The 26,059-nt window shown below is 45.1% G+C and overlaps 11 protein-coding genes across 12 annotated transcripts; 5 read left to right on the top strand and 6 right to left on the bottom strand.

The window, feature by feature from the left end:
* Nucleotides 1–315: 315 nt before the first annotated feature.
* BCIN_04g05870 (hypothetical protein) lies at nt 316–1,448 on the top strand. Its single transcript, XM_024692689.1, has 3 exons — nt 316–591; nt 905–1,072; nt 1,125–1,448. The coding sequence occupies exons 1-3, from the start codon at nt 347–349 to the stop codon at nt 1,414–1,416; spliced, it is 705 nt and encodes a 234-aa protein (XP_024548468.1). The 5' UTR covers nt 316–346; the 3' UTR covers nt 1,417–1,448.
* A 7-nt stretch (nt 1,449–1,455) lies between these two features.
* BCIN_04g05860 (hypothetical protein) lies at nt 1,456–2,554 on the bottom strand. 2 transcript variants are annotated; one of them, XM_024692688.1, is made up of 3 exons: nt 2,417–2,554; nt 2,296–2,297; nt 1,456–2,168 (listed from the first exon to the last, which is right to left on the bottom strand). In XM_024692688.1, the coding sequence occupies exons 1-3, from the start codon at nt 2,461–2,463 to the stop codon at nt 1,516–1,518; spliced, it is 702 nt and encodes a 233-aa protein (XP_024548467.1). In that variant the 5' UTR covers nt 2,464–2,554; the 3' UTR covers nt 1,456–1,515. The 2 variants fall into 2 exon arrangements, with proteins under 2 accessions (XP_024548467.1, XP_001557740.2); XM_001557690.2 differs by lacking the exons at nt 2,296–2,297; nt 2,417–2,554 and having other exon boundaries at nt 1,456–2,231.
* Nucleotides 2,555–2,768: 214 nt separating this feature from the next.
* BCIN_04g05850 (hypothetical protein) lies at nt 2,769–6,965 on the bottom strand. Its single transcript, XM_024692687.1, has one exon. The coding sequence runs from the start codon at nt 6,910–6,912 to the stop codon at nt 3,049–3,051; it is 3,864 nt and encodes a 1,287-aa protein (XP_024548466.1). The 5' UTR covers nt 6,913–6,965; the 3' UTR covers nt 2,769–3,048.
* Nucleotides 6,966–7,098: 133 nt separating this feature from the next.
* BCIN_04g05840 (hypothetical protein) lies at nt 7,099–7,879 on the top strand. The gene has a single exon (XM_001557687.2). It carries the CDS (start codon nt 7,198–7,200, stop codon nt 7,822–7,824), a length of 627 nt encoding a protein of 208 aa, XP_001557737.1. The 5' UTR covers nt 7,099–7,197; the 3' UTR covers nt 7,825–7,879.
* Nucleotides 7,880–7,884: 5 nt separating this feature from the next.
* BCIN_04g05830 (hypothetical protein) lies at nt 7,885–9,546 on the bottom strand. Its single transcript, XM_024692686.1, has 3 exons — nt 9,057–9,546; nt 8,869–9,004; nt 7,885–8,649 (listed from the first exon to the last, which is right to left on the bottom strand). Exons 1-3 carry the CDS (start codon nt 9,148–9,150, stop codon nt 7,995–7,997), a joined length of 885 nt encoding a protein of 294 aa, XP_024548465.1. The 5' UTR covers nt 9,151–9,546; the 3' UTR covers nt 7,885–7,994.
* Nucleotides 9,547–9,676: 130 nt separating this feature from the next.
* BCIN_04g05820 (hypothetical protein) lies at nt 9,677–13,127 on the top strand. Its single transcript, XM_001557685.2, has 6 exons — nt 9,677–10,271; nt 10,379–11,274; nt 11,330–11,650; nt 11,702–11,790; nt 11,850–12,181; nt 12,237–13,127. Exons 1-6 carry the CDS (start codon nt 10,221–10,223, stop codon nt 12,954–12,956), a joined length of 2,409 nt encoding a protein of 802 aa, XP_001557735.1. The 5' UTR covers nt 9,677–10,220; the 3' UTR covers nt 12,957–13,127.
* Nucleotides 13,128–13,626: 499 nt separating this feature from the next.
* On the bottom strand, nt 13,627–15,216 carry BCIN_04g05810 (hypothetical protein). The gene is made up of 2 exons (XM_001557684.2): nt 15,006–15,216; nt 13,627–14,945 (listed from the first exon to the last, which is right to left on the bottom strand). Exons 1-2 carry the CDS (start codon nt 15,111–15,113, stop codon nt 13,965–13,967), a joined length of 1,089 nt encoding a protein of 362 aa, XP_001557734.1. The 5' UTR covers nt 15,114–15,216; the 3' UTR covers nt 13,627–13,964.
* Nucleotides 15,217–15,473: 257 nt separating this feature from the next.
* On the top strand, nt 15,474–17,979 carry Bcutp25. The gene is made up of 3 exons (XM_001557683.2): nt 15,474–15,749; nt 15,799–16,488; nt 16,536–17,979. The coding sequence occupies exons 1-3, from the start codon at nt 15,568–15,570 to the stop codon at nt 17,833–17,835; spliced, it is 2,172 nt and encodes a 723-aa protein (XP_001557733.1). The 5' UTR covers nt 15,474–15,567; the 3' UTR covers nt 17,836–17,979.
* Nucleotides 17,980–17,998: 19 nt separating this feature from the next.
* On the bottom strand, nt 17,999–19,085 carry Bcmrpl8. The gene is made up of 2 exons (XM_001557682.2): nt 18,771–19,085; nt 17,999–18,674 (listed from the first exon to the last, which is right to left on the bottom strand). The coding sequence occupies exons 1-2, from the start codon at nt 18,984–18,986 to the stop codon at nt 18,255–18,257; spliced, it is 636 nt and encodes a 211-aa protein (XP_001557732.1). The 5' UTR covers nt 18,987–19,085; the 3' UTR covers nt 17,999–18,254.
* Nucleotides 19,086–19,178: 93 nt separating this feature from the next.
* Nucleotides 19,179–20,480, top strand: BCIN_04g05780 (hypothetical protein). The gene is made up of 2 exons (XM_001557681.2): nt 19,179–19,350; nt 19,431–20,480. Exons 1-2 carry the CDS (start codon nt 19,330–19,332, stop codon nt 20,265–20,267), a joined length of 858 nt encoding a protein of 285 aa, XP_001557731.1. The 5' UTR covers nt 19,179–19,329; the 3' UTR covers nt 20,268–20,480.
* A 40-nt stretch (nt 20,481–20,520) lies between these two features.
* On the bottom strand, nt 20,521–25,536 carry BCIN_04g05770 (hypothetical protein). Its single transcript, XM_024692685.1, has 4 exons — nt 22,329–25,536; nt 21,739–22,279; nt 21,586–21,684; nt 20,521–21,535 (listed from the first exon to the last, which is right to left on the bottom strand). Exons 1-4 carry the CDS (start codon nt 25,300–25,302, stop codon nt 21,046–21,048), a joined length of 4,104 nt encoding a protein of 1,367 aa, XP_024548464.1. The 5' UTR covers nt 25,303–25,536; the 3' UTR covers nt 20,521–21,045.
* Nucleotides 25,537–26,059: the final 523 nt, after the last annotated feature.

Here is a 26,059-nt window from a genome sequence, read left to right as displayed (position 1 = left end):
AGTGTAGTGAGCACACAGGGTTATCTGAACCTTTCAACAGCTCATTAAATGTAGACTTCATCAAATCCGGCATCACTATTCAATGGTCTTAGCATTCCTTGCCGAGCATATTCAATTGTCCAGGCCAGGGAATTGCCCTTTTGGTGTGTTAGAAAGGGTTGTTGCAGGGAGAACAGACGAAGGGATATTGTTCTAAGGCGGTGAACCACACTCGAGCCACATTAGGCGAAATAGCTTACATAACACGGCATAATTCATGGTGGGATGGTGGGGCAATATCAAAAGTCTAGAAGTGCTTAAGTTAAATGTTGTTGTGGCGGGTTTCCAAATTTTCCAAATCCCCAAAATGACTTCTTCAAGATCTCCCTCTCCGGAGTTTTCTCCTCTAGCAATAGGAACTGATCTCGCTCCTCTCCCAACATACAAAGCGGCCACAACCGGCACCGTAAACTTTTCCGGTCTTCTCGAGCCCCCGCTAAAACTCCACGAAGATCTCTCAAAAGGATGTGGTGGACAACTTTGGCCTGCGGGTATGGTGCTTGCGCAGCATATGCTACGGTATCATAAAGATGATTTGAGAGATGCTAAGATGTAAGTTTAATCTCACATCTCATCTCGCTTTAAGGCCCGCAAAATTCATCTTGTGGAAGGGTTTCCAAATTTTGATGTCCTGGAAAAGTCATGTGTTGTTTGTTTTCTCTACAGTGATATGTAGTTACGATAATGTTGTACAATCGTATAAAATCGTTTGGCCTCTTTGAAATCCCAGAGGATCTGGAGGGGGTCTTGTATAGAAAGAGTAAGAGATATGGAAAATGGAAATAGTGATTCGAATTCTGAGAATTTACAACAACATATGCAAAACACAGCATAATCCAAGAGCTCATGAACTAACAAATTCCAGACTCGAACTTGGCGCTGGAGGAGGATTGGTTGGATTAGCCGTAGCTCTAGCATGTGATCTTCAACATCCGTTGATTCTCTCGGACATGGAAGTTATGTACGAACTCATGAAGCAAAATATTGCTCTCAACGAAGTATCCTCGAAAGTCGAACCGCTAATCTTGAATTGGTATGCTCTAATAGTCCCCTCCTTGCTCATGAATATACTCTAACTAGTACAGGGGCGAACCATTACCAGAGCTGGTAGTGAAAGATAAGCCAGATGTTATTTTAGCAGCTGATTGTGTCTATTTTGAACCCGCGTTTCCATTACTGCTTCAGACGCTCGAAGAGCTGTTGGAACTATCAAAAGATGCGGTTATTTACTTCTGTTTCAAGAAAAGGAGGAAGGCAGATATGCAATTTATGAAGAAGGCAAAGAAGAAGTTCCTAGTCGAGGAAATCGAGGATCAGGATAGAGAGACTTTTACTCGGGAGGCCTTATTCTTGTACACATTTAAACGAAAACCATGATACCCAGAATTTGTAACACCAGGCGTAGGTTAAAGCTGTTGCTCTAATATCTATGTCTACTTTATATGCAGTCTAGAATCGTTCCCATGAACTGAATTTCTACTCTTCGCTCGCACCCATATTCACACCCAGCAAAAATGCCGGTTCATCAACCTTATGGTGTTCGTAACTCAACACACCTACAGCGCCCGGCTCAAGCATCATGGGCAACGCTCTTCCCAACTCAAACCCAATCCATCTCTTCGCAAACGCTCTCAAAATATGTCCATGAGCAATCAACACAACATCCACCCCCTTCTCTCCATGCATATACGGACCTTGCATCTCTCTAATCTTCGCAATAACCCCATCCAATCTCTCCTTCACCTCATCCGCGCTCTCCCCATCCTCACATCCATCCGTCCAAATATTCCACGGTTTCTCTGCATCTAGACCCCGTTCCTTCCGCGCAGCTCTGATTTGCGCAGTAAGTAATCCTTCATAAGCTCCATATTCCCATTCCCTAATATCTTCTGTGATTTCTGTTTTATCTGCAAGTTGTTGCTGTGTTTTTTCGTCAAAGAGGATTTCGAATGTGCGGCGAGCACGGGTTCGAGGGGAGATGAATATGTGCGCGAGCTTTGAAGGATTGATGATTTTGGAGGGACCGACTAGGACGCGGGCGGAGGAGGAAACTTGGGTTTCTCCATGGGGAGTTAGGGGAATGTCACTTCGGCCTGTGTAGCGGCCTGAGATGGTCCATTCTGTTTCGCCTGGGAGGTGATGAAGTTAGTACTTTGACTGTCCAAGCCTTTAGATACCTAATGGATATGTGCGAGTTTTAAATAATGCACAATGCAGGTGTGAACTATAATATCAAAAGAGCCACGAGTGACTTACCACTAACACAAAGTCAGCAATCATTATCCATCCAATTCACACCGGGGTACAAGATTATTATATAACCCATGGAGAATACTATACTCAAGATGTCTCCAGGTTGAGTAGAGCAAACACTTACTGTCTAATGAGAAAGACTCTCGGAGTACCTGCGTCCTTGTCTGGCATGATGAAGTTATTGATCCTTCAACTAATTGTTCAATTGACAGCTTCAAATTGCATTGAACCCAAAGGAACATAAGGTAAATAAAACCCCACCAAAAGCTTGGCATGTCTGATAAGAAACCCCTCCTGCTTATCGATGAGTCTCGCATAACCACTCCAGTTGATCTAAAAAGGGGTTCACCAGGAATGTCAATGTATATGAAGCTCACCGGCTGCACGCCTTTGAAAAATTATCCTCGCCGTCAATGGCCAAAGATCATATTCTCAAGGGAAGAAACCAATAGAATTTAGCATTCATCAGTATAAGTTGGAGATGAATTTCTAATTCGTCTAATCTATCGTAAAGTATAATACATAGTTGCACATAGGTAAATGAAATGTTACATTTCGCCCAGTTTTCAATAACGTCTATATCCAAAACAACCCTAATAGCAATAGCACTGTGCATATGTAAAACTGGTGTATATACAAAGAATTACAAGCTTTAATCTCAGTCTCATGTAGATATGTAACACAATATTTACATCTTCGAGATTGTCGATCCTTATCATTTTCATCACAACCGTCAACAGGATTTACTCCTTGTAATTAACCCTTTTCCTGGGAACTGCGGCGGAAAGCTTTTGCTTCAGGCGTCATTAGCCATTGCGTCGTTCTTCGAACTAGTAGCTTATTGGCTGGTAGTAGTCTCGGCTCTCTTTTATCTTCAATCTCTGATTGCCGTTGTGGTTGTTTAATATGGTCGTTTATTTGGTTGTCTGGAAGATGTCCTTGAATCTGTTCTTTGACACTAATTGGCTTGTTTGATGATTGAGCTGATAAAATTTCAGACTTGGCTACACCTTCGATGGTTGGTTTGGCTGCCTGTTCACTTGGTCGATCCAAAGATCCAGTCGGTTCATTTTCAGGTTCGGCTACTTCATCGCTTATTGGCTCTGTTTCCGGTTCGATAACATTTTCTTCACCGACCCGGATCATAGCGTCAAATATCCAATTAGGATAGACAGGAGAATTGACAGCGTGTAGACGGCGCTGAAAGATACGATATATATCTCCTGTTTTAGAAGTGGTAGCCTCCAAAACCTCTTCATCGATGATATCGTCCTCAGCCGAATCGTGCATCTCGGACTCAGACTCCATTGCATAGGCTACATCTGCCAGTGTCGTCTCATTATCACCAGAAGCAGATTGCAATGCTTCACTTAAACGAGCCCTAGCTTGAAATCTGAGCCACCATCTGCTTGCCATGATATGGTCAACAATAAATCCAGCCCGCTTTGTTCTGATGAGAGCGTCTGCAGTCATTTGTGGGTCTTGGAGTCTCATGTAGCCCATAGTCAATGCATTCCATGTTGCTTGGTTGGGCTCCAAACCCTCTTTCTCAATCATGATCTGTAACACCTTTTCGGCTGCACGAGGTTGTTGACGTTGCATGAATACGTTAAGTAAAGTAGTCCATGTATGAAGACTTGGAGGAGGTGGCTGGAAAGTATCATCAGTCGCATCAGAGGACGCATCATCCAACTCGGAATCATTGTCGCTCTGTTCCGAACTACTTGACGCCGCAGCATCATCACCCTCATCAAGAGATTGTCCAATCTCAGTTTCTGTTACCGAGTTTTTTAGTTTGGGATGCGAAACTTGCATATCAGCGACAATTTTCAGGCATTCGTGCATTGGCGCTTCGAGATGGCCAAGCCCAACGAGCAAATGGTTGTAGATTTGAGCCTCTACAAGTAGAGGGGCGACTATTGGATCTCTTGCAGCTATCAGGGCTTTGAAATGGCTGTAAAATCTCAATAGAGCCTTGTAGTTTCGAACACTTCCAATGTATGATTTCAGCATCACTATTAAGGTTACATAGTTCGGTTCTAGAAGAAGGTCTTCGGAAGCGGACTCGTGATGTGGTACAGCAGTTTCGGATTGATCTGTAGTAGACAGTTCGAGATGATGTTGTTCCTCTTCTACACGACCTTGGATGTCATGGTGGGTGTCATCTATTCCGTCGTCACGATTCATCAACCCCACACCTAAGAAATTCTCCTGAAATCTGGGTATGAGTTGAGCCAATGGTTCCACCTCGAAGTTCTTCATATAGATTGGAAGCATCTGCGAGAATGACGTTTGAAGAGATCTTCTCTCACTGGGTGGGCGCTTGAAATACTCTCGCCTGTGTAAGCGAAATATTGTGTCTAATATGTCTGTAACAGTATAACTGTTTCGAACACCGTCTTCGCTCATCCAGTGCGCCAATTTTTCGACCGCAACGTCATCCCTACGAATCTTGGCATCATTTAGCATGATTGAATAGGTGTACACGTCCGCCATTACTCGGTTTTCAATCATCATATCATAGATTTGCCACGCCGTAACATGGTCTCCAGCTTGAAGTGAATTTTGTATCAGGATATTATATGTAACGATCCCGGGCTTCAGACCGTGATGTAGCATGAAATCAAAAAGTTCTGTATCAGTAGCATGTGCATTATGGTCACGATATCTGCCGGTGAGAAGCACATTGCAGATTTGTGGCCATCTTCCAAGGTTTAGATTAATGCCTTGTCGAGTTGCTTGCTGCAGTACTTGAAAAGCCATGTCTGTCTGGCGAAACCGTGCAAAACGATAGGCAAATCGTAGTAAAGTTTTGCCAGTGAGATGTTGTCTTGTGCCTGTCAGTATGAGATAGAATGTCTTAAATTCTTGGTCATTCATCATCAATTGTAACAAGTAGATTGAGCGCGCACTCAGCCGGAGGCCGCGAAGCTGGAGATATTGTACACTCTCAAATATTTGTCGAAGATCCTCGGCATTAAACGATTCTGAAGTGGGTTTTTGCTCTTGCGACCCAAAGTAATGAGATATTACAAAATCAAGGCAGTCATTTGCGGCCCATCCAGGTGGAAAAGATGGTGCTTGATATGTTGCAAGTAGTAGTTTGAGAGTAGATGCAGGATATTGGTCCATCGCTGTAAGCATAAGGTCCTCCCAAACATGAGAACGGATCTCTGTGGGAACTCGACGCCAAATGGCAGCTAGGGCAGTGACATTGTCTTGCTTGATGAACAGTAACCTCGATGCAAGGGGAAATTTTGATACAGCAATTTTATTGTACTCCAATTTGGGATGACCCTTTAAAGCATCTTCGTGTCGCTGATTGACAATAGCAAATTTTGAAGACCATTTCCACGTTTTCAACTTCATGAAATTTGCTCCTGCATTCAATTTTACTCTAAGATATTTGGTTGAGAGCTCTGGGAGGCCTTGTTGCTGGGCCCAAAGTTCATAATGAGTAAGTAAGTCCTGGCGTAATGCTGGATCAGTTGTGAAACGATCAGAGTGTAGGCGTCGCCGATTCAAAGAGATATTCCTATTGACGGACAGCATGCCCTTTGGTCGTCGATAATTTTCACGAAGAAACTTATAACCACTAGGTCGCCGGAAAAAGAGAGACCTTCTCAGGAGGTTGTTCTTGATACGAGACCCTATAACCGGCCGATCTGTTCTTCTAAATTTATCCCTGGTAGATTTGTGACGGGTTCTCTTGAATTTTGTCGTTGTCGCAACGGCGAAAGACTCATCTGATGAATTGGATTCATTGCTAGAGTTTTCCGGTGACATCTTGACCTGTAGAGAAAGGGGTGAAGTTCCTTGGCGCGAAGTAGTTTCGGTTCGAGCTGTGGAGACAGGTACGGATGATGAAGGTTGTTGAGGCACAAGTTTTGACAACTCGTGGAGAGGAAGAGCAGTAGAATTTCCAGAGCGATTGGGCTTAGTATTACGTGACGTAGAAACATCCTGCTTATACAAAAGGATCTTGTTGGAAATAGTTTTTAGTCGCGAATGGAGTGCACCCGGTCTGGAAGGCACATGATGTGCCTCAAGATTTATGCTTGGACGATAAAACGATGATGCAGTTGATCGCACACGACGAGGCCTCAATGAAGAGCTTGCGTTCATAGAATCTCCTGTTTTCCCCGGGTCTTGACGAGCTGATGCGGGGGGACTCGGTTGACACTCCACTGGTTCATTGGGCCCTGATTTATATGGTGATTTTGTGTGATCTTCAGTGGGCGACCCGCCTCCAGTGCTTTCAGTTGTCCTCCCGAAACTGCCTTTCGAAGAGAATTGTCTTATAGACCCATGATCAGGAATGTCTATGCGGGCGAAGGAAGTGGGGGTTGTTCGTCGTTTGTTGAATCTAGTATATCCTGTGTTGGGTTGCACTAGCACATTTGGTGATGAACCTCCCGGACACTCTGAATATGTATCTCCCCTCCTAACTGTCGATCGTGCACGCCCATCATGGCCTTGATCTTGTCCCGTTTTCGTCTTCAAATAAATTTCGGCACTCTTGGACGGCCATGGCTGGAAGACTCTCGGTGCAAGGAACGGAAGAATTGGCAATTCCGATGGCGACCATCGTCTTGGTAGAGAGTTCGAAAATGGAGGCATCAGCTGCCGGCATGCATTTTCTAATCCATTGACTGGCACTTTATAAAGTTGACAGTAAGAGAGGCTACACTTTTAAAATTTGGGCCCGGGAAAAAAATTAAGGTTTGTCTTAGCGGCCGGGGTAAGACCAGGCTGAGGTCACTGTGAGCCAATCAAATTCCGCATTAGAACTTCAATATCTTTCCCGGCTGTAGATTTATTTGACTCAATTGTCGGTAACCTGAACATACAATAATCCTCAATTCCGCTACACTTTCAGGTTATCACATCATATAAACCCTGGCAATGTCATCTACACATGCCACTCTGGGCGCCGCCGCAGATGAGCGCAAAGCGCGACTTGCAAAGCTCAAATCCCTAAAAAGAAAGCAACCAGCCGACGAAATCGTAGCACCAGAATCAACGCGTTCACCTTCACCACCTGCCTCTCCTGATGTCGCGAAGCTTCATCTCTCGGGACGCAACTACGACCCAGAAACCAAAGGTCCCAAGCTTGGTTTTGAAGCCCCTCCCACGTTAGCGCTCGAAACACCTACACTTGAACAACAGGCTGCAGAGGTCGAGGAGGAAATCAGAAAGAAGGCCGAGGAAGAGGAACAGGATGATAAGGGGATAGACTTATTCAAATTACAGCCCAAGAAGCCTAATTGGGATTTAAAGAGGGACCTTGAGAAGAAAATGGAAGTACTGAATGTACGTACGGAGAATGCGATCGCGAGGCTAGTGAGGGAACGTATTGAGAGTGCGCAAAAGGCTGCTAGAACGAAGGGTGGGAAAGGCGCAATAAGCGCAAGTGAGGGTGGAGAAGAGGTTGGGATGGAAGGCGTTGCTTTGGTGGAGGGAGTCAAGCTGAGGGAGAAGGAAGAGGAAGAGGAGGAGCGACGGGAGAAGGAAGATGAAGATTTACAATAAGATCACTTCGAGATGTTACCTGATTGTACAAAAGGCGTTCAAATGAAGGTAGGCATAATATGAGGCGTACGGGCGTCTTATATTTTAATATAGATACAAAAGTTGGCAGATAGCCAAAGGGTGTTTCACAACCGCGCAAGCATCTTCTACCACTTCCCCGCCCGGAACGCTCACCGGCCCATATTCATTGCTTGTGTTAGTGCCAACCTTTTACTAAAAGGGCTCATACTCCTCTCTCTCGGTGGGTGTGCATGAGCTGCAGAAGACGCGAAAGACTCCCTACGCCCTTCGTTGACCCGAGGCTCATCAAATCGTCTCCTATCAGTAGAGACATTTCTTCTACCTCTATGGGGACTTCGACTCTCACTCTTCCTCCCACGAATCTCGGGGCTTCGGTCGTTGAACCTCTTTCTGGTACTCCGGCTATTTCCCCTCTCTCTCGAATCTCTCATATCTTCTTCGTCTCTGGAGCTATACGAATCTACGGAAGAGGATGCGTCTCTTCTCCGCTTCTGTCCCGAGTTCTGTATATCTTGTCGGGGCGGTGATGGCGACGGCGACAAGCTAGGAGTCCTACGCTTGTATCGACTAGACGCAGGTTGAGGTGGTGAATAGGAATGTCTAGACTTATATGTATCGGGTGCGCGTCGAGCTTCTCTTGGTGAAGGCGAGCGTGACATGTTTGTAGATATTGTTGAAACCGATGCTGAAGAAGCCGATCTTCTGCGCTTAGAAGCTCCCGTGTCCATGTCTTCATTTTGTCTCTCACGTTTGCGACCTCGTTCCAGCTCCAGTTTCGCAAGTTGCTCATCGGCAATGCCTTTCCTACAATGTGAAGTCAGCACAAGTCCCTAGCCCCATTGTAGACTAAACTTTGAACAAATGCTCCAATCTTGAAACGCGCCCCCAAAAATGCGATATCCCAAATGAGTCGATGAGAACTAACAGCCTAGACAGCATCCTCTCAAAACCAACATACTTCTAGCCATTGGGGGCATAGAAGAAACAGCAATTACGTGGGCATATGCGAGAAGGAATACGTACTTTTTCAAAAGATCTTGTGGCACATCACTTGTCAATTTTGGAACAAGCTTGGGATTGGAAAGTTGTTGTGTACGAGAGGGGCGGGAAACATAGGGACGTTCTTGCGCATTTGCTTTGCATTCATAACTATAGTGTCGTAAGGAACAGTCAGCTATGAAGATCTAGAGTAAGCCAAAGGGTAAACATATCTTTTTTGAGGCACTTTTGGCACGTAGTCGTAGCGGATGCCTTTGAAGGCCCCCCGATAGTGGCAGGCCTGTTGATGCCATGGTAGCGATTCATGATAGCGATGGTGGTGGTGATGACAATGTTGTGGCAGTGGTGGTGGGATTGGAAGTTGATAGTCAAGAGGCAAGGTTGAATGTGTATCAAAGACACGGGGGATCTCAGAAGCTACAAAATATAAAACTACCTTATCGATAGACCTTATCCGATGAACGTTTGTGCTTGTGCAGCACCAATGAAACAGAGGAGTCCAGGAAAAGGAGTGCAGCAAACAAGCTTGGAATGGAGAGTTTGCGTACTTAAGTATAGTTTTGGGTCCAATGGAGACGGTGTGATGGTGCTGTTCCTGGGATGAATCTACCTTATCGTCGTCGTCGTCGTCGCCATCGCCGTCATCACCAACGTCGTCTGCTGTCTCTGCTTTCTCTTCTTCCTCTGCTACCAATCCCACGCAAGAATCTCTCAATTCCTTCACATTGCAGTCAATACTCATGGCCCCACTTTAAATCCAGAATTCCCGCTAAAGAATTCTCGGGGAGCCTTAGCCTTATTAAACTTCTTGCAATGAACGTCCACACCACCCGGCCAGCACAATCAATCAATCTCTTGATTTGATTTCCTAATAATCTGATGATGCACTTTGGAGATTCTTGAGATCTCCTGTATGTGAACATCGACTTTTTATCCCGACCATACCAACCCAGTTATCACATATTCAAGCAAACTTTTACCGGTGTATTGATACCCAAGACTTATCTGGGAAGGGAAAATAGTTTGTCGGTAATAGGAGTATCGGCGTATCAATTATCTTTGAAGGAAGTGGGTTGTACCAAAAACCACATCAGGTATTCCACCAGACAATTCGGTACCGCAAAACGAATCTTCTAAAAGGACGGAAACCTTCAATTCACATTACTATTTTACAAAAGCTTGTCGGCCCAACGACAATGACCAGATGTCTATTCTTTCCATTGAACGCTTTTGTTAATCTACTTCCTTAATCTACACCACTTCCAAAAGTATCCATTCTTCGACGACCCCTCTGCCAACCTGGGATTTCGACATTGTCCAATCTGGACATATACGCTCATTTCCGCGATTTGATTTACAATTAACGCATACCTTTCATGGCTACTGCGCCAATGACGACAGATCCATCGAGGCTGTCATTCGCAAAGGTGCGCAAATCTACTGGGTACTCCTCTGACCACTCGATGACTTGTCGCCGGTGGACTTTGGATTCTCTATCACTTCTAAGTGCTTTGCTAACGAAAATTATCGATAGGTTGCCGCTTCAGCTGGGAAGGATAATGTAGCTCTCGCTTCGTTCGCAAAAATTGCTGCTTCTTCAACTTCTGTACGAGATACGAGATCTGAAAACATAGCTCCAACTGTACATAAAAACAAAGACACAAATATGCCTAGTGCTACACGCAATGATACTGGCAGTATGGCCACTCTCAAAGAGACGGGCACATCGACAAACGATCAATCCTCAAAGAAGAGGACAATTACCGAGAGCAAACCTACGGCTGCTAAGAAGGAATCGGATTTGGCAGATGCGGTTAAAGCGATGCACATTCGTGATATCACACCAAGCCTTGTTGTAAATGGTTCAGGGATTGCACCTCCAACCCACAAAAGAGATTTGGGAGAAGGATTCCCAGAAGATCCATTTCAGAGAACAGAATCTGGGTCCGACCTAGGAACGAAGCCTCCAAGTTTGGATGGAAAGAGCATTACCTCAGGCACAACGTTCGCTTTGGACGAGAAGGAGTCTTTACGTCCCGATGACAGCGCGAGCGTAAAAGCAGCCGAAGATGATGATACATTTTCTGGTCGCGGTTCCATTGTTGCTGGTTCTAGAATTGGATCTGAAGCAGCTGCAAGAGCTTATCGTGCACAGTTCTATGAGGCTCCTGATCGACGTAGTATACAACTCATGCAGGAGCGTCAAACTCAGGGCATTGTTACTCCTCAAAGTGGTTCCTCTGGGCAGCAAACCACGGATGATAAATCCAAGCCGCTTGTAGGCCCATCAGGATCAACTGAAGCAGCATTTACACTCTTCTATCGCCAGACTCCCGACGAAAAGCTTTTGGAGGCATTAGAGTCGCCAAAAGACCGCATCTTTCTCCTTCGTCTCGAGAAGGATGTTATCGAGTTTGTGAAGGACTCCAAGTAAGATTCAAACTCCAGATAACTGTTTTTACTACTCTAACTAATACACTCACAGGGAACCTTTCATTGATCTCCCACCGTGTAACTCCTTTTGCAGAATGCTGACTCACAAGTTGGCGGATTACTACCACATGACACATCAAGTCGATGCTGTAGTTGGAGCAGTCCGTATTTTCCGAACACCATTTTGCAGGATTCCGCCATCACTAACAAGCATTTCCAATCCTCCTACTACTGGAAATACCCCACCTCCCAATCTACCTGCAATGAAGATCATGCGTAGAGGTGGTGATGGTGACACTGGACCGAGCCCCTCAAAAGCTACTTCCGAGACTGGAAGCGATGGCAAGGAAAAGGCACAGTCCGCTAAAGAGAAGTATGATATCTGATATTCCTCCAATTGACTTGAGACTGACTTTGATTAAAGACTTTCGCGAGAGGAGCGAGAAGCCGTTTATCTTGCGGCTCGAGAAAGAATTTTCGGCAAAGAAGACAAATCTGGCGAGGCTACACCAGGTAAATTCCCAAAGGATTTCCATTGAGATGATCTCTTCGGATTGCTGATCATAAAATAGAAACCGACGAGGGTAACGAGATGTCACGTTCCAGCTCTGTTTCTACAAAGGATAAAGGCAAGAGGGGTAAAGTTGGAAAACAGCGTCGTGATGACTCTGAAAGCTTCGACGTTCGATCTCAATACACTCCCTACTTTCCACAACAACAAAATCAGCCGGCCTGGATCCCCACCCAGAATTTCGGCGCAATGGGAGTTCAGCAATACAATGGCGTCATGCCAAACAATTATCAAAACCAGATGCAACCTCAATATGCTCCACCTCCGCAACCATTTAATCCTGCTATGATGAGCAATGGAAACATGCAACCATACAATAATATGACACCACCGGTAAGTTGAATCACGTTTCAATGATGATACTAGGCTTTTACTAACATTTAATAAGCAATTTCCTCAGCAAAGTCAGCCACGTTACCAACCACATAGCGCTCCAATTACGACTTACGGCACACCTGCACAGTCCCCTCAACCTCCCCAACAATGGATTCCACAGAATCAATACCCAGGAGGCCAGTATCAGTCACGAGGACCTGTTGCAGGAGGACCACCTAACACTATCCCTTACGCTTTTGGACAACTACCCAGCACGGTAAACCCAGCCGATCCCAAAAGTCAACACCCGATTCCGGGAAGTTTCATTAATAGACATGCCTTCAATCCAAAGACGCAGTCGTTTGTTCCTGGCAGTCAAGGTCTTCCTATCCCGCAGCCCATGTCTCATCATGGATCTCCTCACCATGGTTCCCCACACCATGGATCTCCTCATCTCTCTTACAGCAACTTCTCTCCACCTCAGCAACAATACGGGGCTGGAATGGGTTATAGCATGGCGAGACAAGGGTCTAATAGCTCTTTACCCTCGTATCATGCATCTCCACACATGGCACATAGACCAATGATGCATCAGAATATGCCGCAAGGTCTTCCTCAAGGCCTTTCCCAAGGTCACCTTCAAGGCTTACCACAAGGTTTGCCACAAGCTATGCCACATGGTATGCCACCAGGAATGCCACAGGGCATGGTTCCAAATGGTCAAGTTGGAAGCCACCTTCCTAACTTTGGCAACCCGGCAACTTTACCTCCAAAGCCTCCAACTGGTGTTTAGGTGTCTTTTGAGGAATTGCGGATACATTCTGTGATGAATAAACGGTGGCGTATGGTAGCATTGGTGGAGTTAGTGGGAAATGTGGGCATTAAAACGAAAGTCATTTTAAGTACCTGGTTTATATTGGCTGATAGACCTATGATTACAAATACAATACATTTGATTACACCATTTACTTTGCACTGATCTTTTCAACACTAAACAAGTGCATGGTATGAATAGTTTGTCTGCAATGCTGTGTTGGTACTGATGTGTGAAGTATGAATAACAGTAGTGAAAGAGTCTCAGGGCACTGTCTACTGATGGAAAAGAACTTGATTGAAATCGAAGTTTTGTGCAGCGCCCTGTAAAGCTTAAGTATACTAGCAAATGGTAATTTGAACGATTGTGATTGAACAGAGTAGTTCAAAGTTCAATTACGTGGTACTAACTACATCCTTAAAGGTGGGTGCTAAACGAAGGGGAAGAGGGGACGAATGGAGCACGACGTTGCGCTTCTGAGAGAGTCTCCCCTCCGTCCCCTTCTTCCAGTATCTTACCATTGTGTTCCTGTTCATGTTATCAACATTTCAAGCTCCATGGGTTTTAGTTCACTATCTGCTTAATCACGTTTCAATAGGCTGTGGTTCTGGCATCTCTTGATCAGGTCACTAGGACAGATTTTGCTGAGTGTGGGAAGCCTTGTTTGATAAATGGTATATTTCCTTGATTTCTCTTACTTCGTCGTCTAGTATCGTGACGGCTAGCAGCTAGATTAAGTTTCGATTTGGACTTTGGTGTTTCGTAGTCCTGATCGCGAAAGGATATTGAAGTTTTTGCAGATGATGGATTGTAGCCTACATTTCCCTCCTACGAAGAGCATCGATCATAGTAACACACACAATGACATAAACCATAATTTTGAAATTCTATAAGAATTGGCCTAGAGCCTACCTGAACGCCATACTTTTCCATCCACATGCACAAAGTCTGTAAATTATGGAAAGGCTTTATTTTTATCATCGTCTACTACTCAGCGGGTTCCCGGGGCTCTCTTGGCTCTCGTGTTTGTCCGCCGCCTCTGCCACCTCCTCTTCCTCCACGCTTGCCACCTCTCTGTCCACGTTGCTCGGACTTCTCTCCTCCCTCTCCACTGCCGGCTGAGGCAAGAACATCTGAGCCTCCCATGGTAAGAGTTGCGGTTGCCAATCTCTGGGAGAGATCGATTTGAGTGCGGATGGTGTTGGCGAGGTAAGATACGACAAGGACATCTTGGATGTGGTTGTTGAAGTCACGTTCAATATCTGCAGCATCAACCTTTGGTGCCAAGGACAATGCGTTCATGAGGAATTGACCAAGAGCATTTGAGGGTTCTCTCTCCTCGTCCAAGACTGAACTGACGTATTCGGATACTCTTTCCAAAAGATCGAGGGTTTGGTCAACAGCTCGCTCCAAACCTTCGATATCAGAAACCACTGGTGCAGCACGGCTCTCACTGTCCTTGGCGCCAGAGATTAACTCCAAACCACTCTTCTCAGATTCACCATATCGGATCTCATATGGTACTGGGATGAAAAGACAGCTCTCAGCTGCCCTCTCAGCATTTACACCAACAGGTGCACTAATATATGCCTTTGCCTCGATCTCCTTTCCAGCTTCGGTGCTGATAGTCAAGTGAACAGCTGGGTGAGGGAAAGTACCAGTTTCAGGACTAGCGAAGAAGTTTTGGATCAAGGCGCTGAAGCTGTTGAGTTCAAGAGAAGTCGTATACCATCCCAAAAGAACTTCGCGAGGATTGGCCTTCAATTGTAAAGCGAGCATGTTCTTTTGATACTCGACGTCGACTTCGACTTGGTCTTCGGTCTCGGTGTGGGGAATGGCGAAACAGTTGCGGACTTCGCATTCCATGCCATCTTCAGAACGGATTCCGAGGAGGGCTCCGATGACACGGGGAGTTTGTGTTACACTGGTATCGCGACGGATGGCATGGTCGAGAATCGAGAACACGGCCTATTTTTGTACTAATTAATCTCTGCAGAGTAGAATTTTAGGCTAGGGAAAATATCGTACCTGGGGTTGAATTATGACATTTAAAGGTGCGGTTGTGGGCTGAACACCAATGGAGGCGGGGGCGAGTGGCCGCGCGAGGTGAAGAAAGGACTGTGTACCGACTGCCATGCTGGGCTAAAAATTATTCGGTATGGAGTCTGGCGGACGAGTGTTGGTGGTAGGGTCTGAGATGGGGATGGGCTCGTCGTCGTCGATTGCAAACCAGTTGCGCAAGTGGGATTTTTGTGTGGGCGCGGCGCAAGGATCTAATTTCGCGCTAAGATAAGCTTTCGTTAAAAGTATGAAGAATTTCCCCTCGATTTTAGTTATATTGTGGTTAAGTGTTTGATTAAAGTCTGGAAATATTTATAAGTAGGTTATTTAGGTTTGGCTATTCGAGAGGGGTATATGAACAGCTTTCTTAACATTGTTCTGCACAATAGCATTGATTTGAAAGCCCATGATCTTTGATCCAAAACTTTTTTTCCTGAGCCCTGATGACGCTAAGATAAGGATTCGCCAGAACTTTTTTTGTACCAGCCATTGAGTATTGCAATTAGCATTAATATTTCACAACGCAAAAATGGCATTCGGGCAGAGGAACACATCTAGAGGAGGTCGCGGTGGTGGTGGCGGTGGAAGTAGCTTCAGAGGGAGAGGAGGTAGTAGGGGTGGTCCACGAGGAAGGGGTGGAATGAGGGGAGGAAGAGGTAGAGGTAGAGGAAGGCCCGTATTCGACAGTGCTAGATTAGCACAAAAAGAAGAGTAAGCATCTTTCAATTGGTGAGAGAAGGCAATTGGCTCATATATACAGGGACGAGGAAAGTGATTCTGAATCCGAAGAACCAAGTCAGGATGAAGCAAGTGAAGAGGAATCAAGCGACGACGACGATGATGATGAGCCAGTGCCAGCTGTAAAGTCCTATACAGCTTTGATGCAAAGCTTCACTCGCGATTCGGCACCACAAGCAAAACGGAGGAAGCTCAATGTCGACAAGGAGGAAAAAGAAGACGAAGACGCGGATTTAATGGATGAGGATACGAACGAGGCGGATCTGGTTGAGGAGGAAGAGGAAGGACCCGAGACTGCAACAGATGGCATACTCGAGGATGATGAAGAAGACAAAGCGGATCCATTCGAAGCTCATTTTGCTAACCCAGACGATAACATACTGTCAAGGAGGCTACAGCATTTGGAGAAAGGACAATGGGCCCTGAGAATGTCATCACTTGCAAAGGTGGGAACGGCCATTACAAGTATTCCCGGTGACGGTGAGCCCAGGGCTATGAAGGCTATGACTATCGGTAGTCCAGAGGGTCTAAAGTTGAAACAAAAACTGGCAAACGTCATTAAGAAACAGCGCCCTACTTTCGATGCATTGGAAAAGTCTATAGCGCCTCTTGTATTTGGCTATCAAGATCTACTGTTTACTGAACGCAACACATCTAATGCAGAAAGTCTGAGAAGACTGACTTGTCTTCATGCTGTCAATCATGTGTTCAAGTAAGTCAAACCCCTTTTACTATGCAAGCACAATCTAACATATTCAGAACCCGAGACCGTGTTATCAAAAACAACTCTCGCCTTGCCAGAGAAGACAGTAGTGATGATCTGGAACTTCGAGATCAAGGTTTTACAAGACCTAAGGTTCTGATGCTCTTACCTACTCGCGAATCTTGCGTCAGAATGGTTGACATGATTACTTCACTATGCGAGCCAGAGCAACAAGAAAATAGAAAACGGTTCAATGATTCGTTTGTGGATAAAGAAGAGAATTACTCTACAGATAAACCAGAAGACTTCCGGGAACTTTTTGCAGGCAACGATGACGACATGTTCCGTCTTGGTCTGAAGTTTACTAGAAAAACTATCAAGTATTTCTCTCAATTCTACAATTCTGATATCATTTTTGCAAGTCCTCTTGGTCTAAGAATGGCCATCGGCGACGAAGATGCGAAGAAGGTAGACCATGACTTTCTCAGTTCGATTGAGATAGTTATTGTTGATCAAGCAGATGCTCTTCTCATGCAGAACTGGGAGCATGTGGAATTTATTTTCGACCATCTTAACCTTCAACCAAAGGAAGCTCACGGCTGCGATTTCAGCCGTGTACGAAGTTGGTATCTGGACAACAATGCTAAATACTTCCGTCAAAATATTGCATTGGCGGGTTTCAACACACCAGAGCTTCAAACTATGTTCTATACCCAGTCTCAAAACTGGGAAGGCAAAGCTAAAGTCAGCTCTACTTATCCAGGAGCTATTCAAGAATTGGGATTAAAGGTTAAACAAACTTTCTCCCGAATTGACACAGAATCAATCGCCTCAGATCCACAATCACGTTTCGAATATTTCACATCTGCAATCATCCCTACTTTAACCCGTAGAAGTAAGGATAGTTCAGGAACTCTCCTCTTCATTCCTTCATATATGGATTTTGTTAAAGTAAGAAATTATTTTTCAACATCAGCCACCACGAGCAGTCTATCATTCGGCAGCATATCAGAATATACAACACCTAAAGAAGTAGCAAGAGCTAGGTCCCATTTCTTTAGTGGAAGACACAATGTTTTACTTTATACAGAAAGAGCACATCATTTCCGAAGATATCAAATCAGGGGTGTCAAAAAGGTTATCATGTATGGAATACCGGAGAATCCAATCTTCTACAAGGAAATCGTGGCAGGATATTTGGGCAGAAGTGTTAGGGAAGGCGATTTAGAACCTGGTAATGGAAGTCTACGGGCTGTGTTTTCCAAATGGGATAGCATGAAGTTGGAGAGAATTGCGGGCACGGAAAGAGTGAACAAGATGATCAAGGAGAAAGGTGATACTTTTGATTTCTTATAATACCCTTTCTAGTTTACTTAATTTATGTCTTGCTATCTTTTCTTGTAATATAGATATGGAAAACGCCTCGTCCATGCAAACATGCAAACCATACTTCTATACATATACATTTGGTACTTCTTGAACACAATTTGCTCATGACCATTTCTTTGATTGGGTTTCTGTCAACCCTCGTTCCATTTCCATATTCGCTTGAAGACGTTGACTTTCGTAACAAATACCCACCTTTGCTTCGAGACAACTTAAGCAGAATAGATATCCCGCTGACTGTGGCGCATGATCTCAAGTCTTTGATTTGTACATTCCTCCACATTTAATCACGCAGACCCTGAGAACCCCATCCTATCCCGATACCAGTCTACCAAGAAAACCACATCTCGTCTGTCCAGACATCCATCCATCCAATCCAGGCCAATCTCCTAAATAAATCCACCCCACCTCTTCTCCCTCTTCTTCTTTCCCTCCAGAACTCCTTCCTCCCCAGGCCCATCAAATGGCACATCCACTCTCTTCTTCTGCCTCCCCAACCCCAATTTTCCCACCCTCGTCACAAATCTCTCAAAAGCCTCTTCTCCCCCCTCGCGAAACTGCGTTACTTTCTCAACATTTCTCTCAGTAATATCATTCATTGGAATTTTCTCTTGGCGAAAACGCGCAACGGTTCGGGCGGTCATCGCCCAGCGGGTGTCCTTGGGGCCATCGACGAGCTCGAGAATAGCAGAGGGTGCTTGGTCTTCTTTCAGAGGCTCGATACGGAGAACACGGGTGTATCCACCTGGGCGCGAAGCATATCGCTCGCGGAGGGTTCCAAAAAGCTTGGGGAGGAGATCATGGGGGGTCTGGGTGTGGATTAGTATTCATGTATATATGCGTTGATATTTTTATATAAAAATAGGGAAATCAATTTCTCCCAAGAAATTAAGTAGAGAACGTACAAAAAATATACTCAATGCCTTTCTCTTTGAAGCCTCGGTATTTTTCTTGCCTAATGTAATCAAATGTTCTGCTAATCTCTGCGCTTCCTTCGCTTTGGGATATGTAGTTGAGATGGATTCGTGGGTGAAGAGGGAAGTGACGAGGTTTCTGAGGAGCGCTTGACGATGCGAAGAGGTGCGGCCAAGATGGCGATATTTCATGCGTCCGCCTGCCATTTTCGTAGAGTGGAAACGGAAGAGGTGGGATGGGTAGTAGTAGGAGATTTATGTGGTGGAGGGAGGGGAGAGGGGAGGATCACAGACGAGGCGGAAAACTTTTGGCGAGGCCGAAAGATTGGAGATTTCGGGCCGTGACGACGAACGTCAAAATTCTTGGTGGAGGGCATTTCTTTATCTGTTTCTATCAACGACATAATATTTATCCCAGATAATTCCATCTCACGACGCTCTTTCGGACTGATAATTTGACAATTGATTTTTTACTCCCCTGTTTATTTTGGGAGATAAGTGGTCTTTTATAATACCAAACAGCGCTGCCTGCGCACTTGTATAAGACAATATGGGTTTTACTACTGGTTTTGTATGATTTCCCTCTTGGCTTTCTCGCTCCAGCTCCCCGTTCTTCGAAATAAATGAGTACTTGACTAACATGCTCTCAAGACCGGCGGCGTAACCCTAACTCTCTCTCTGGCCTACCTAACCGTCCTGGCTCACCAACGCAACCGCGCTTCTCAATCCCTCCATCTACACCACCAATCCCAAGTCCTGACTTCCCTCCTTGAAAAACAACCCATCCCACCCCCCAAATCGCGCTCGGAGCTCGCCCGTGAAGAAAGAAGTACGCTTATTGAAGCTGCGAAGGATAGATGGAATGCCGAGATTGAGAATTCCGTCCGGTGGATCCAGAGGACGGATTGGGAAGATGTGAGATGGAAAATGGAAGGCGCGGTTAGCAGGGCACTAGGATTGGGATTGGAGAGGAGCAGAGAGGGTATTCAATATGGAGAAGAGGTCGCGGGGGAGAAGTTAAGAGATTTTAGGGAGGAGGCCAGAGAGGAGGCAAAGAGGGCTGCTACAGGCGCTGTGGCGGGGGTTGAGAGAGGTGCTGCTGGGACGAGGGGAGCGATCGATGCTTCTTCGCAAAAGCTAAAGGATGCAGAGGCTAGAATTCCTTCGTATCCTGAAATTGAACGGAAAGCGGGAGGAACAATTGATGCCGCCCGTGGAGGAATCCGCAATGCAGTTTCTCGAGGCATCGAAGCCGGCAAAGGATATGCACAAAAAGCAGGTGCAGCAGTCGGTATTGCCGAGCAGAAAGTTGAGGAAAAGGTCGCGCTTATCTCGGGTTCGAGTAAATCTGCAAATTCGGATGTAGAGAGGGCTTTGAGGGAGAGATTTGAGGGTCCATCTCAATTGGATAAGAGTGTGCAACAGGCGCTTGAGGAAAGATATACACCCATTAATCAGAGGGACAATGGAACTTTGAGGGGCATATGAGGTATTGAGATGGGAGGGCTAAAAGGCATGAGTAGTTAAGCGAAGCAGGAATGGAGGTGTACTATCAAAGTGTAAATAGATAAAGTTCTCTGCTATGTTATGATATGCTTGCTGAGTGTGCTATAGAAAAGTTGATTTGCTTTTGGCTCAGCTCAGGTGGACTTGAGAGGGATATTGGGGACTTTATAATACAATTCAAGTACTATTTCCTCAGTCGCCCTTAAGGGCTGACTTTGTGTCGTTCATGATATACTGTGTACAACTCATACCAAAGTGTACATTTGCACTGCACACATCTAATGATGATCCGCAGATGCAATAAGGCGGGGTTTTGGGCTGCTGTACAGCTGCTTTCACTTTGAACCATCTCATGACACAACCATCTCATTTCACAATCATGAAGCAAAACACGCGTCAAAAATAAAAGGTATTCTGACTATCTTGTGGGGGACTATCTGCAACCACCCACACAGTAGAGCCAGAAAGCTAAACTGTTGGATGACCGAATCAAGTGTCAAGATCTAACTCAACCGTCAAGGCACCCGCTATGAAATACGAAAGTTGTCAAAAATTTCTGTCCAACAACAATGCTATGGTATAACATATGCAAAATTTGACCACTTTAGTCGAACAACATCTTCGTATCCTAGCATAACCTATCATATCATACTCTCAATAATGGCCTTGGTATAAGCACAACGACACATAGATCTCTTGGATCTTTCATAGCAATTTATCCTCCACGGGCTGTAGTACAATTCAATATGGCAATGCCTCTTTATGGTGTCTCGAAGTAATCCTTGGGATCATTGGGGCTCGAGCTCGGACCGATTTCAACCATAAGTCGCTTCGCTCCTTTTTTGACAGTCTTCATAAAAGCTGGAGTTTCGATGGAACCGACTCGGTGAAGAGGACGACCTCTGGGAATTTCATCGCTCGATTTTATTGCATTGCTGCCGGATGAAGCTCCGCGTCCGTTGTTGGATTTCATGCCATACTCGGGTAAAAGATGACGAGAAGAACAGTTAGTAGATGAAGCCTTGTTTCCATTGTCGAGTTTTATCTCGTTACCTAATGGAACCCGGTGAGAAGACGAATGGGCGATGGCACCAGAGATACGTCTATTAGTAGGAGTGGGTGGTTGGACGGAAAGCTTCGGGCCACTGCGACGGCGGTGAGAACGAGCCTCGACGTAATCATTGTCTTCGTCGTCGTCGTCGTCGTCTTCCTCGTAGTACGGTGGATCACCGTCGCTTACATCGCCAGATCTGTTTGATATGAGTACAACATTTTGGTTCATTGGATTGGGAGGTTCTACGTCTCTTCGGTATCATCTTCAACAGCAATTTGCTTTCCCTTGGGCTCCAACGACACCTCGTAATACCCTGGTGGATCACCATCACTCAGATCACCAGAGCTATTCAATGTCAGTCTAATGTTTCATGCTTACAAGAGAAGAAGGGGATTCTACTTCTCTTGAACAACATCTTTAACGGCAGCTTCCTTCCCCTTAGACGAGACTTGCTCGGATGCATTCTTGGTACTTAGTTTTGAAGCGATCATAGGAGGAAGTTCGTCATCCTCATGCGCTTCGGGAACATCCCAGTCTCTCTTTCTGACATATGAGTTGAACTTCCTCAATCCGTCAAGGCATTTACTAAATTCCTCGCCCAGAACAGTTTTGTTCATTCCGATCATATGCTTCCATTTGGGGCCTTCCATCATCACACAATCATTTGCGTCTTGGGCAGCCTTCATAGCAGCTTGCATAGCTTTAAGATATTCTATGGTTCCGTAGAATAGCAGATCAGATGGGTTCTTGATTGTAAAAAGATGAGCGTATGGATTGGCGTTGGGACGAGCAGCTCGCTTCTTGATATTGGTAATTGCAAAATATCGATCCTTCCAATCGGCCAATGTGAGAAGGTGTGCATAGAGAGCGGTCCATCCATCGTAGATCTGCACTTGGTAGAGACGGAAATACTCGTCGAGATCGCGTGAGGTGAACTTGTCTGAGATTATTAGCAAAAAGTTGTGTTTAGAAGCAAGGCGGGTACTTACCATCAAGCTCAGAATACAATACAACAATAATGGACTCAACTCCAACCCAAACGGAAATCAATAACTTCTCAATATCGCATAAAACCTTGACCAACTCGGTAGAATTGGTTTCCGACTTGGCTGGGTGTTTGATTGTAGGATCGAGGGGACGAATCCATTTAGGTTTCTTCGTCGACAAGCTAATCTGTGGACGTTCGTATTCATCCTTCCAAATTTGGTCATGGACTTCCTTAGGAACCACACTGAACAGTGCATACGACAAATCAAAGTAACCTCCTTCCTTGGCCAACTTGTAAGCTTTCTCGTCAGTGACCATAGATTTTGGTGGAGCTTTTGGAAAGACCGGAACAGTTAAGGCGTCCAGTATTGCTTGTTTGATCTCTGCCTCACTCATGATCCTATCTCTTTGGTCTTTGAGAGGGTCCTGCTCAGTATCGCTAGGAATTTGAGAGATATCAGAATTGAGTTTTCGTTCGTCGAAATGCGTAGCATTTTGGTCATTGGTGTTCTTAGCATCGCCTTTACCTTTACCTTTTCCCTTTCCTCCGCGTTTGCCTTTTCCTTTGCGCTTCTTTTTACCTTCACCAGATACAACAGACTCGTCGGGTGTGCCAATCTTGGTAGGCTTATCAATTTCCATTGCGTCGCCCTGAACAGATACAGTAGCCTCAACGAAGTCATCAGTCACAGTGGGTTGAACAACACCAACATGCTTAGCAGATGATGTTGATTGTACAGGATTTCTCTGTTCATGACCAGAGTTGTTGTTTGCAAGTTTTCTGCTTTGTCCATTGTTCTCTTGAAATGCAGCTACTTTGAATTTATTCTGAATGTCAAAAGATTCGTCTTTGATGGAATTGCCAGTTTGAGCCTTGTCGTTTGGCATAGATTCGACAAGGTCTGGAGGAGCACCCTCATCAATATCCTGGTAACGGTTTTCATGTGCATAAACCCTGTCTCTTCCCTTGATGACTTGATTGATTCTGGAGGAGGCAAGGCCAGCATTGATTTGATTAATTTGCCGGGGCAAATCTTCGAGTTTTGGTGTTGGAGTTCGGGACAAAGTTAGGTCGATTGTGACCCGCTCGTCAAATTTCTGCTGCTCGGCCTCAACTTCATCTTCTTGCTCTGGCTCTGATTCTACCTCTGGTCCCGCGAAACTGGCGGGTCTGTAGGTCGAAGAACTCGCATGATTCACTATTCCTGGGCAGTACTCAACGGGACTCTGCTTATCTTCCATTATATCCGACATCTCTTCGTCCTGCTCAATTGATTTCTGTACCTGTTCATCCTCTCCAGTCAGATCAATCTCATCCTGCATTTCTTCGTCGGATTGAGTGCGTGCGGTGAGGTCGTTGAAATCCGGAGAAGCTGCACCACTCATCACGTCTGGTTCCGTCAAATCAATCAAATCTCGCATCTTTTCGTCGGCTCGAAAGTGCGAACCTGGTCTTTCAGTTTCAAAATTCGCAGGAGTCTCGTGGTCGACGGCTTTCGGAGACTGGACTAAATTTTCTGTGTCCTGCATCTTTGTATCGATCGAATTTTGCCTGTTGGGACTGTGGTCTTCGGCAACTGGAGACGCCGCTTTAGTTTCCTGAATTGGAGTCTTTTCATTGGCTGGAACTGAAGTCGGTTCAAGTTCCAAAACAGTGGGAGACTCAGCAACAATATTGAAACCGTTGTCAGACGGAGAGGTCGAACGTCCACCATATTGCCCACGGCAATCACTTTCTTGTCCACTTTCAGGAGGAGAAGGAGTCAAATTATACGGTACAGCGCCAGGAGTTTGGAATGATCCGTTTTCATTGGGGCCAGTCACAGAAGGAAGGCTTGCTGCAATTGCAAGCACATGTCCACGTTTTGCTTCTGCTAGAGCAGGAGCGGGTATCGGCGTCGAGAGTAAACTCTTTGGGGCTGGTTCCAATGTTGCTCCGACGTTTTCTTTCATTTTATTAACGCAGGAAGTGAGTCCAATTGAGGGTAGATATAATTCTCGATAATACTTCGTAGCGAGTGATGTCTCGGATCTAGGGATTGGAGCATTGTTTTGGAGCTTTTCTGGCAGTGTGTCAACCTTTATTGGCTTATCTGTTTGACGATGAGACTTTTCTGGCCTTTGATTATTCTTCTCCAAAGGTAAATTCTGATGCTTTTGCGGAGGGTCAGGCTTGACATTTGCAGCAGGTCTTGCAGTTGAACTTGATTTTACTGTCAAAGCAGGCTTTGTTGTCAAATCTTGATGCCGATTGCTAGAAGTGGCTCTCGTAGTTGAACTTGGCTTTGTGGTCGAAGTCGGCTTGGTTATCGGAGCGGATTTTGCGGTCGCACCCTGACTTTTATTGCTAGAAGAGGGTTCTTTGATTTTGTCTGACTTAGAAGAGTTGATTTTCTTTCGCGTACTTGTACTGGAGACCTCCTCATCTTCTTTTTGAAAGTGAGTGTTTATACAAAGCGCACTTCTATTGAGACGGCCACGGAGGTGTTGTTGAGCTTGTCTCTCACGAGGCTCAAGATTCTCAACATTAGATTGAGGTCCCATATACCACTTTAAATACCTGAGGTTATGTAGCGGTCCTGCATCTTCAACTTTGTTGTCGAGTACGAGGCTGGGAGAGCTTTCTCTGCCTGACTTAAAACTGGTTCCTGGCTTAGGATTCTTGAGTTCTCTTCTTGAATCCTGTGACACCTTTGGTGCATGAGCAATTGATTTATCTCCAACGCGTCCAGCGGTAGGGCCATCCGGAGTATCGACTTTGCTCGAGATTGGTAAGGACACGTGAGGAGATCGAGGACCGGGTGGTCGGCGTGATGATGCCACAGCATCAAGAGATCTTTGCGGTGCGCCCAGTGTGTGAATAGGATTGAGAAAGCTTGGTGATGAATTTGATTGTGGCATTCCTGTTGATGATGAACCTGAACCTCCACTTGCGATGTTTTGATGCTCACGGCGACGACGTTTTTCAGCCATCATTAACGTTGATGTATGAAGAGATTTTCGAGCTTCTCTAATTTGAAATCAGAACGTTATTGAGTTCAGTTACAGGTTCGTGGGAAATGATTTGATTGTGTGCGAGGGAAGAAGGTGTGGTACTTTGTTGATTTTGGGCGAAGAGACTAAGGGATTATTGGTGAATTCCGGATGCCCTCGGATCATGTGCCACTCACTCCAGACTAATTCCTTGTTTAAGAACTTTTTAATATCCTCTTGTCCAATCTCCATCAACTGTTGTGAATTATTTGAATCTATCATCAGTTTTAGAAACAAATTCTTCTATTCTATAACTTGGAAGAAATTGTTCCTGTTGAAGGTGTGTGAAATTGATCATAGAGGTCCTGATGTACTGATCAAGTTTATTATATGTCTTGCTTGGAGACTGTTCATCTAAGATCGATATACAAGGCAGGCAGGTACCTCACCAGCAGTACTTTCCTGTTCATCCATTTTTATACATTTGATGAGGTTTACTAACAATACCTATGTACTCATCCAATTGTCTGTTATACTGTTGTGCTGTGATGATTTTGGTACTCAAGTCAACCCCCGTCAATCACACTGTTTCATGCTTGGCTCTACTGTATCAATAAATGTTGAATGAATTTCTAAGAAATTTGAGCTTTCATTTTGTTGTCAGTCATCTGTTGTTAATTCCAATCTGCCTTCATATCTTTGTATATCTTATAAATGCAATATGGGAGGATTTTGAAGTTCTCCCTTCGCTTATGAGATG

This window comes from Botrytis cinerea, chromosome 4, assembly GCF_000143535.2.
Source record: "Botrytis cinerea B05.10 chromosome 4, complete sequence".
In the NCBI taxonomy this organism is placed as follows: domain Eukaryota; kingdom Fungi; phylum Ascomycota; class Leotiomycetes; order Helotiales; family Sclerotiniaceae; genus Botrytis; species Botrytis cinerea.
Note: the sequence above shows the minus strand (reverse complement) of the source record. Positions and strands in the feature narration are given on the sequence as shown.

What these genes read in the sequence shown, in the direction of transcription:
- BCIN_04g05810 (XM_001557684.2), bottom strand. Translation starts at nt 15,113, where the DNA reads ATGGCAGTCGGTACACAGTCCTTTCTTCACCTCGCGCGGCCACTCGCC. An exon ending in ATGTCATAATTCAACCCCAG is followed by an intron (nt 14,946 to 15,005) that starts GTACGATATTTT and finishes GTACAAAAATAG; the next exon opens with GCCGTGTTCTCGATTCTCGA.
- Bcutp25 (XM_001557683.2), top strand. Translation starts at nt 15,568, where the DNA reads ATGGCATTCGGGCAGAGGAACACATCTAGAGGAGGTCGCGGTGGTGGT. An exon ending in AGATTAGCACAAAAAGAAGA is followed by an intron (nt 15,750 to 15,798) that starts GTAAGCATCTTT and finishes TCATATATACAG; the next exon opens with GGACGAGGAAAGTGATTCTG. An exon ending in GCTGTCAATCATGTGTTCAA is followed by an intron (nt 16,489 to 16,535) that starts GTAAGTCAAACC and finishes TAACATATTCAG; the next exon opens with AACCCGAGACCGTGTTATCA.
- BCIN_04g05770 (XM_024692685.1), bottom strand. Translation starts at nt 25,302, where the DNA reads ATGATGGCTGAAAAACGTCGTCGCCGTGAGCATCAAAACATCGCAAGT. An exon ending in ATTGTATTCTGAGCTTGATG is followed by an intron (nt 22,280 to 22,328) that starts GTAAGTACCCGC and finishes TAATAATCTCAG; the next exon opens with ACAAGTTCACCTCACGCGAT. An exon ending in AAAGATGTTGTTCAAGAGAA is followed by an intron (nt 21,685 to 21,738) that starts GTAGAATCCCCT and finishes GACATTGAATAG; the next exon opens with CTCTGGTGATCTGAGTGATG.
- BCIN_04g05870 (XM_024692689.1), top strand. Translation starts at nt 347, where the DNA reads ATGACTTCTTCAAGATCTCCCTCTCCGGAGTTTTCTCCTCTAGCAATA. An exon ending in GATTTGAGAGATGCTAAGAT is followed by an intron (nt 592 to 904) that starts GTAAGTTTAATC and finishes AACAAATTCCAG; the next exon opens with ACTCGAACTTGGCGCTGGAG. An exon ending in GAACCGCTAATCTTGAATTG is followed by an intron (nt 1,073 to 1,124) that starts GTATGCTCTAAT and finishes TAACTAGTACAG; the next exon opens with GGGCGAACCATTACCAGAGC.
- BCIN_04g05840 (XM_001557687.2), top strand. Translation starts at nt 7,198, where the DNA reads ATGTCATCTACACATGCCACTCTGGGCGCCGCCGCAGATGAGCGCAAA.
- BCIN_04g05780 (XM_001557681.2), top strand. Translation starts at nt 19,330, where the DNA reads ATGGGTTTTACTACTGGTTTT. An exon ending in TGGGTTTTACTACTGGTTTT is followed by an intron (nt 19,351 to 19,430) that starts GTATGATTTCCC and finishes CATGCTCTCAAG; the next exon opens with ACCGGCGGCGTAACCCTAAC.
- BCIN_04g05850 (XM_024692687.1), bottom strand. Translation starts at nt 6,912, where the DNA reads ATGCCTCCATTTTCGAACTCTCTACCAAGACGATGGTCGCCATCGGAA.
- BCIN_04g05860 (XM_024692688.1), bottom strand. Translation starts at nt 2,463, where the DNA reads ATGCCAGACAAGGACGCAGGTACTCCGAGAGTCTTTCTCATTAGACA.
- Bcmrpl8 (XM_001557682.2), bottom strand. Translation starts at nt 18,986, where the DNA reads ATGGCAGGCGGACGCATGAAATATCGCCATCTTGGCCGCACCTCTTCG. An exon ending in AGGCATTGAGTATATTTTTT is followed by an intron (nt 18,675 to 18,770) that starts GTACGTTCTCTA and finishes ATCCACACCCAG; the next exon opens with ACCCCCCATGATCTCCTCCC.
- BCIN_04g05820 (XM_001557685.2), top strand. Translation starts at nt 10,221, where the DNA reads ATGGCTACTGCGCCAATGACGACAGATCCATCGAGGCTGTCATTCGCA. An exon ending in GAGTTTGTGAAGGACTCCAA is followed by an intron (nt 11,275 to 11,329) that starts GTAAGATTCAAA and finishes ATACACTCACAG; the next exon opens with GGAACCTTTCATTGATCTCC. An exon ending in ACAATAATATGACACCACCG is followed by an intron (nt 12,182 to 12,236) that starts GTAAGTTGAATC and finishes ACATTTAATAAG; the next exon opens with CAATTTCCTCAGCAAAGTCA.
- BCIN_04g05830 (XM_024692686.1), bottom strand. Translation starts at nt 9,150, where the DNA reads ATGAATCGCTACCATGGCATCAACAGGCCTGCCACTATCGGGGGGCCT. An exon ending in CCAAAAGTGCCTCAAAAAAG is followed by an intron (nt 9,005 to 9,056) that starts ATATGTTTACCC and finishes ACTGTTCCTTAC; the next exon opens with GACACTATAGTTATGAATGC. An exon ending in CCACAAGATCTTTTGAAAAA is followed by an intron (nt 8,650 to 8,868) that starts GTACGTATTCCT and finishes TTCACATTGTAG; the next exon opens with GAAAGGCATTGCCGATGAGC.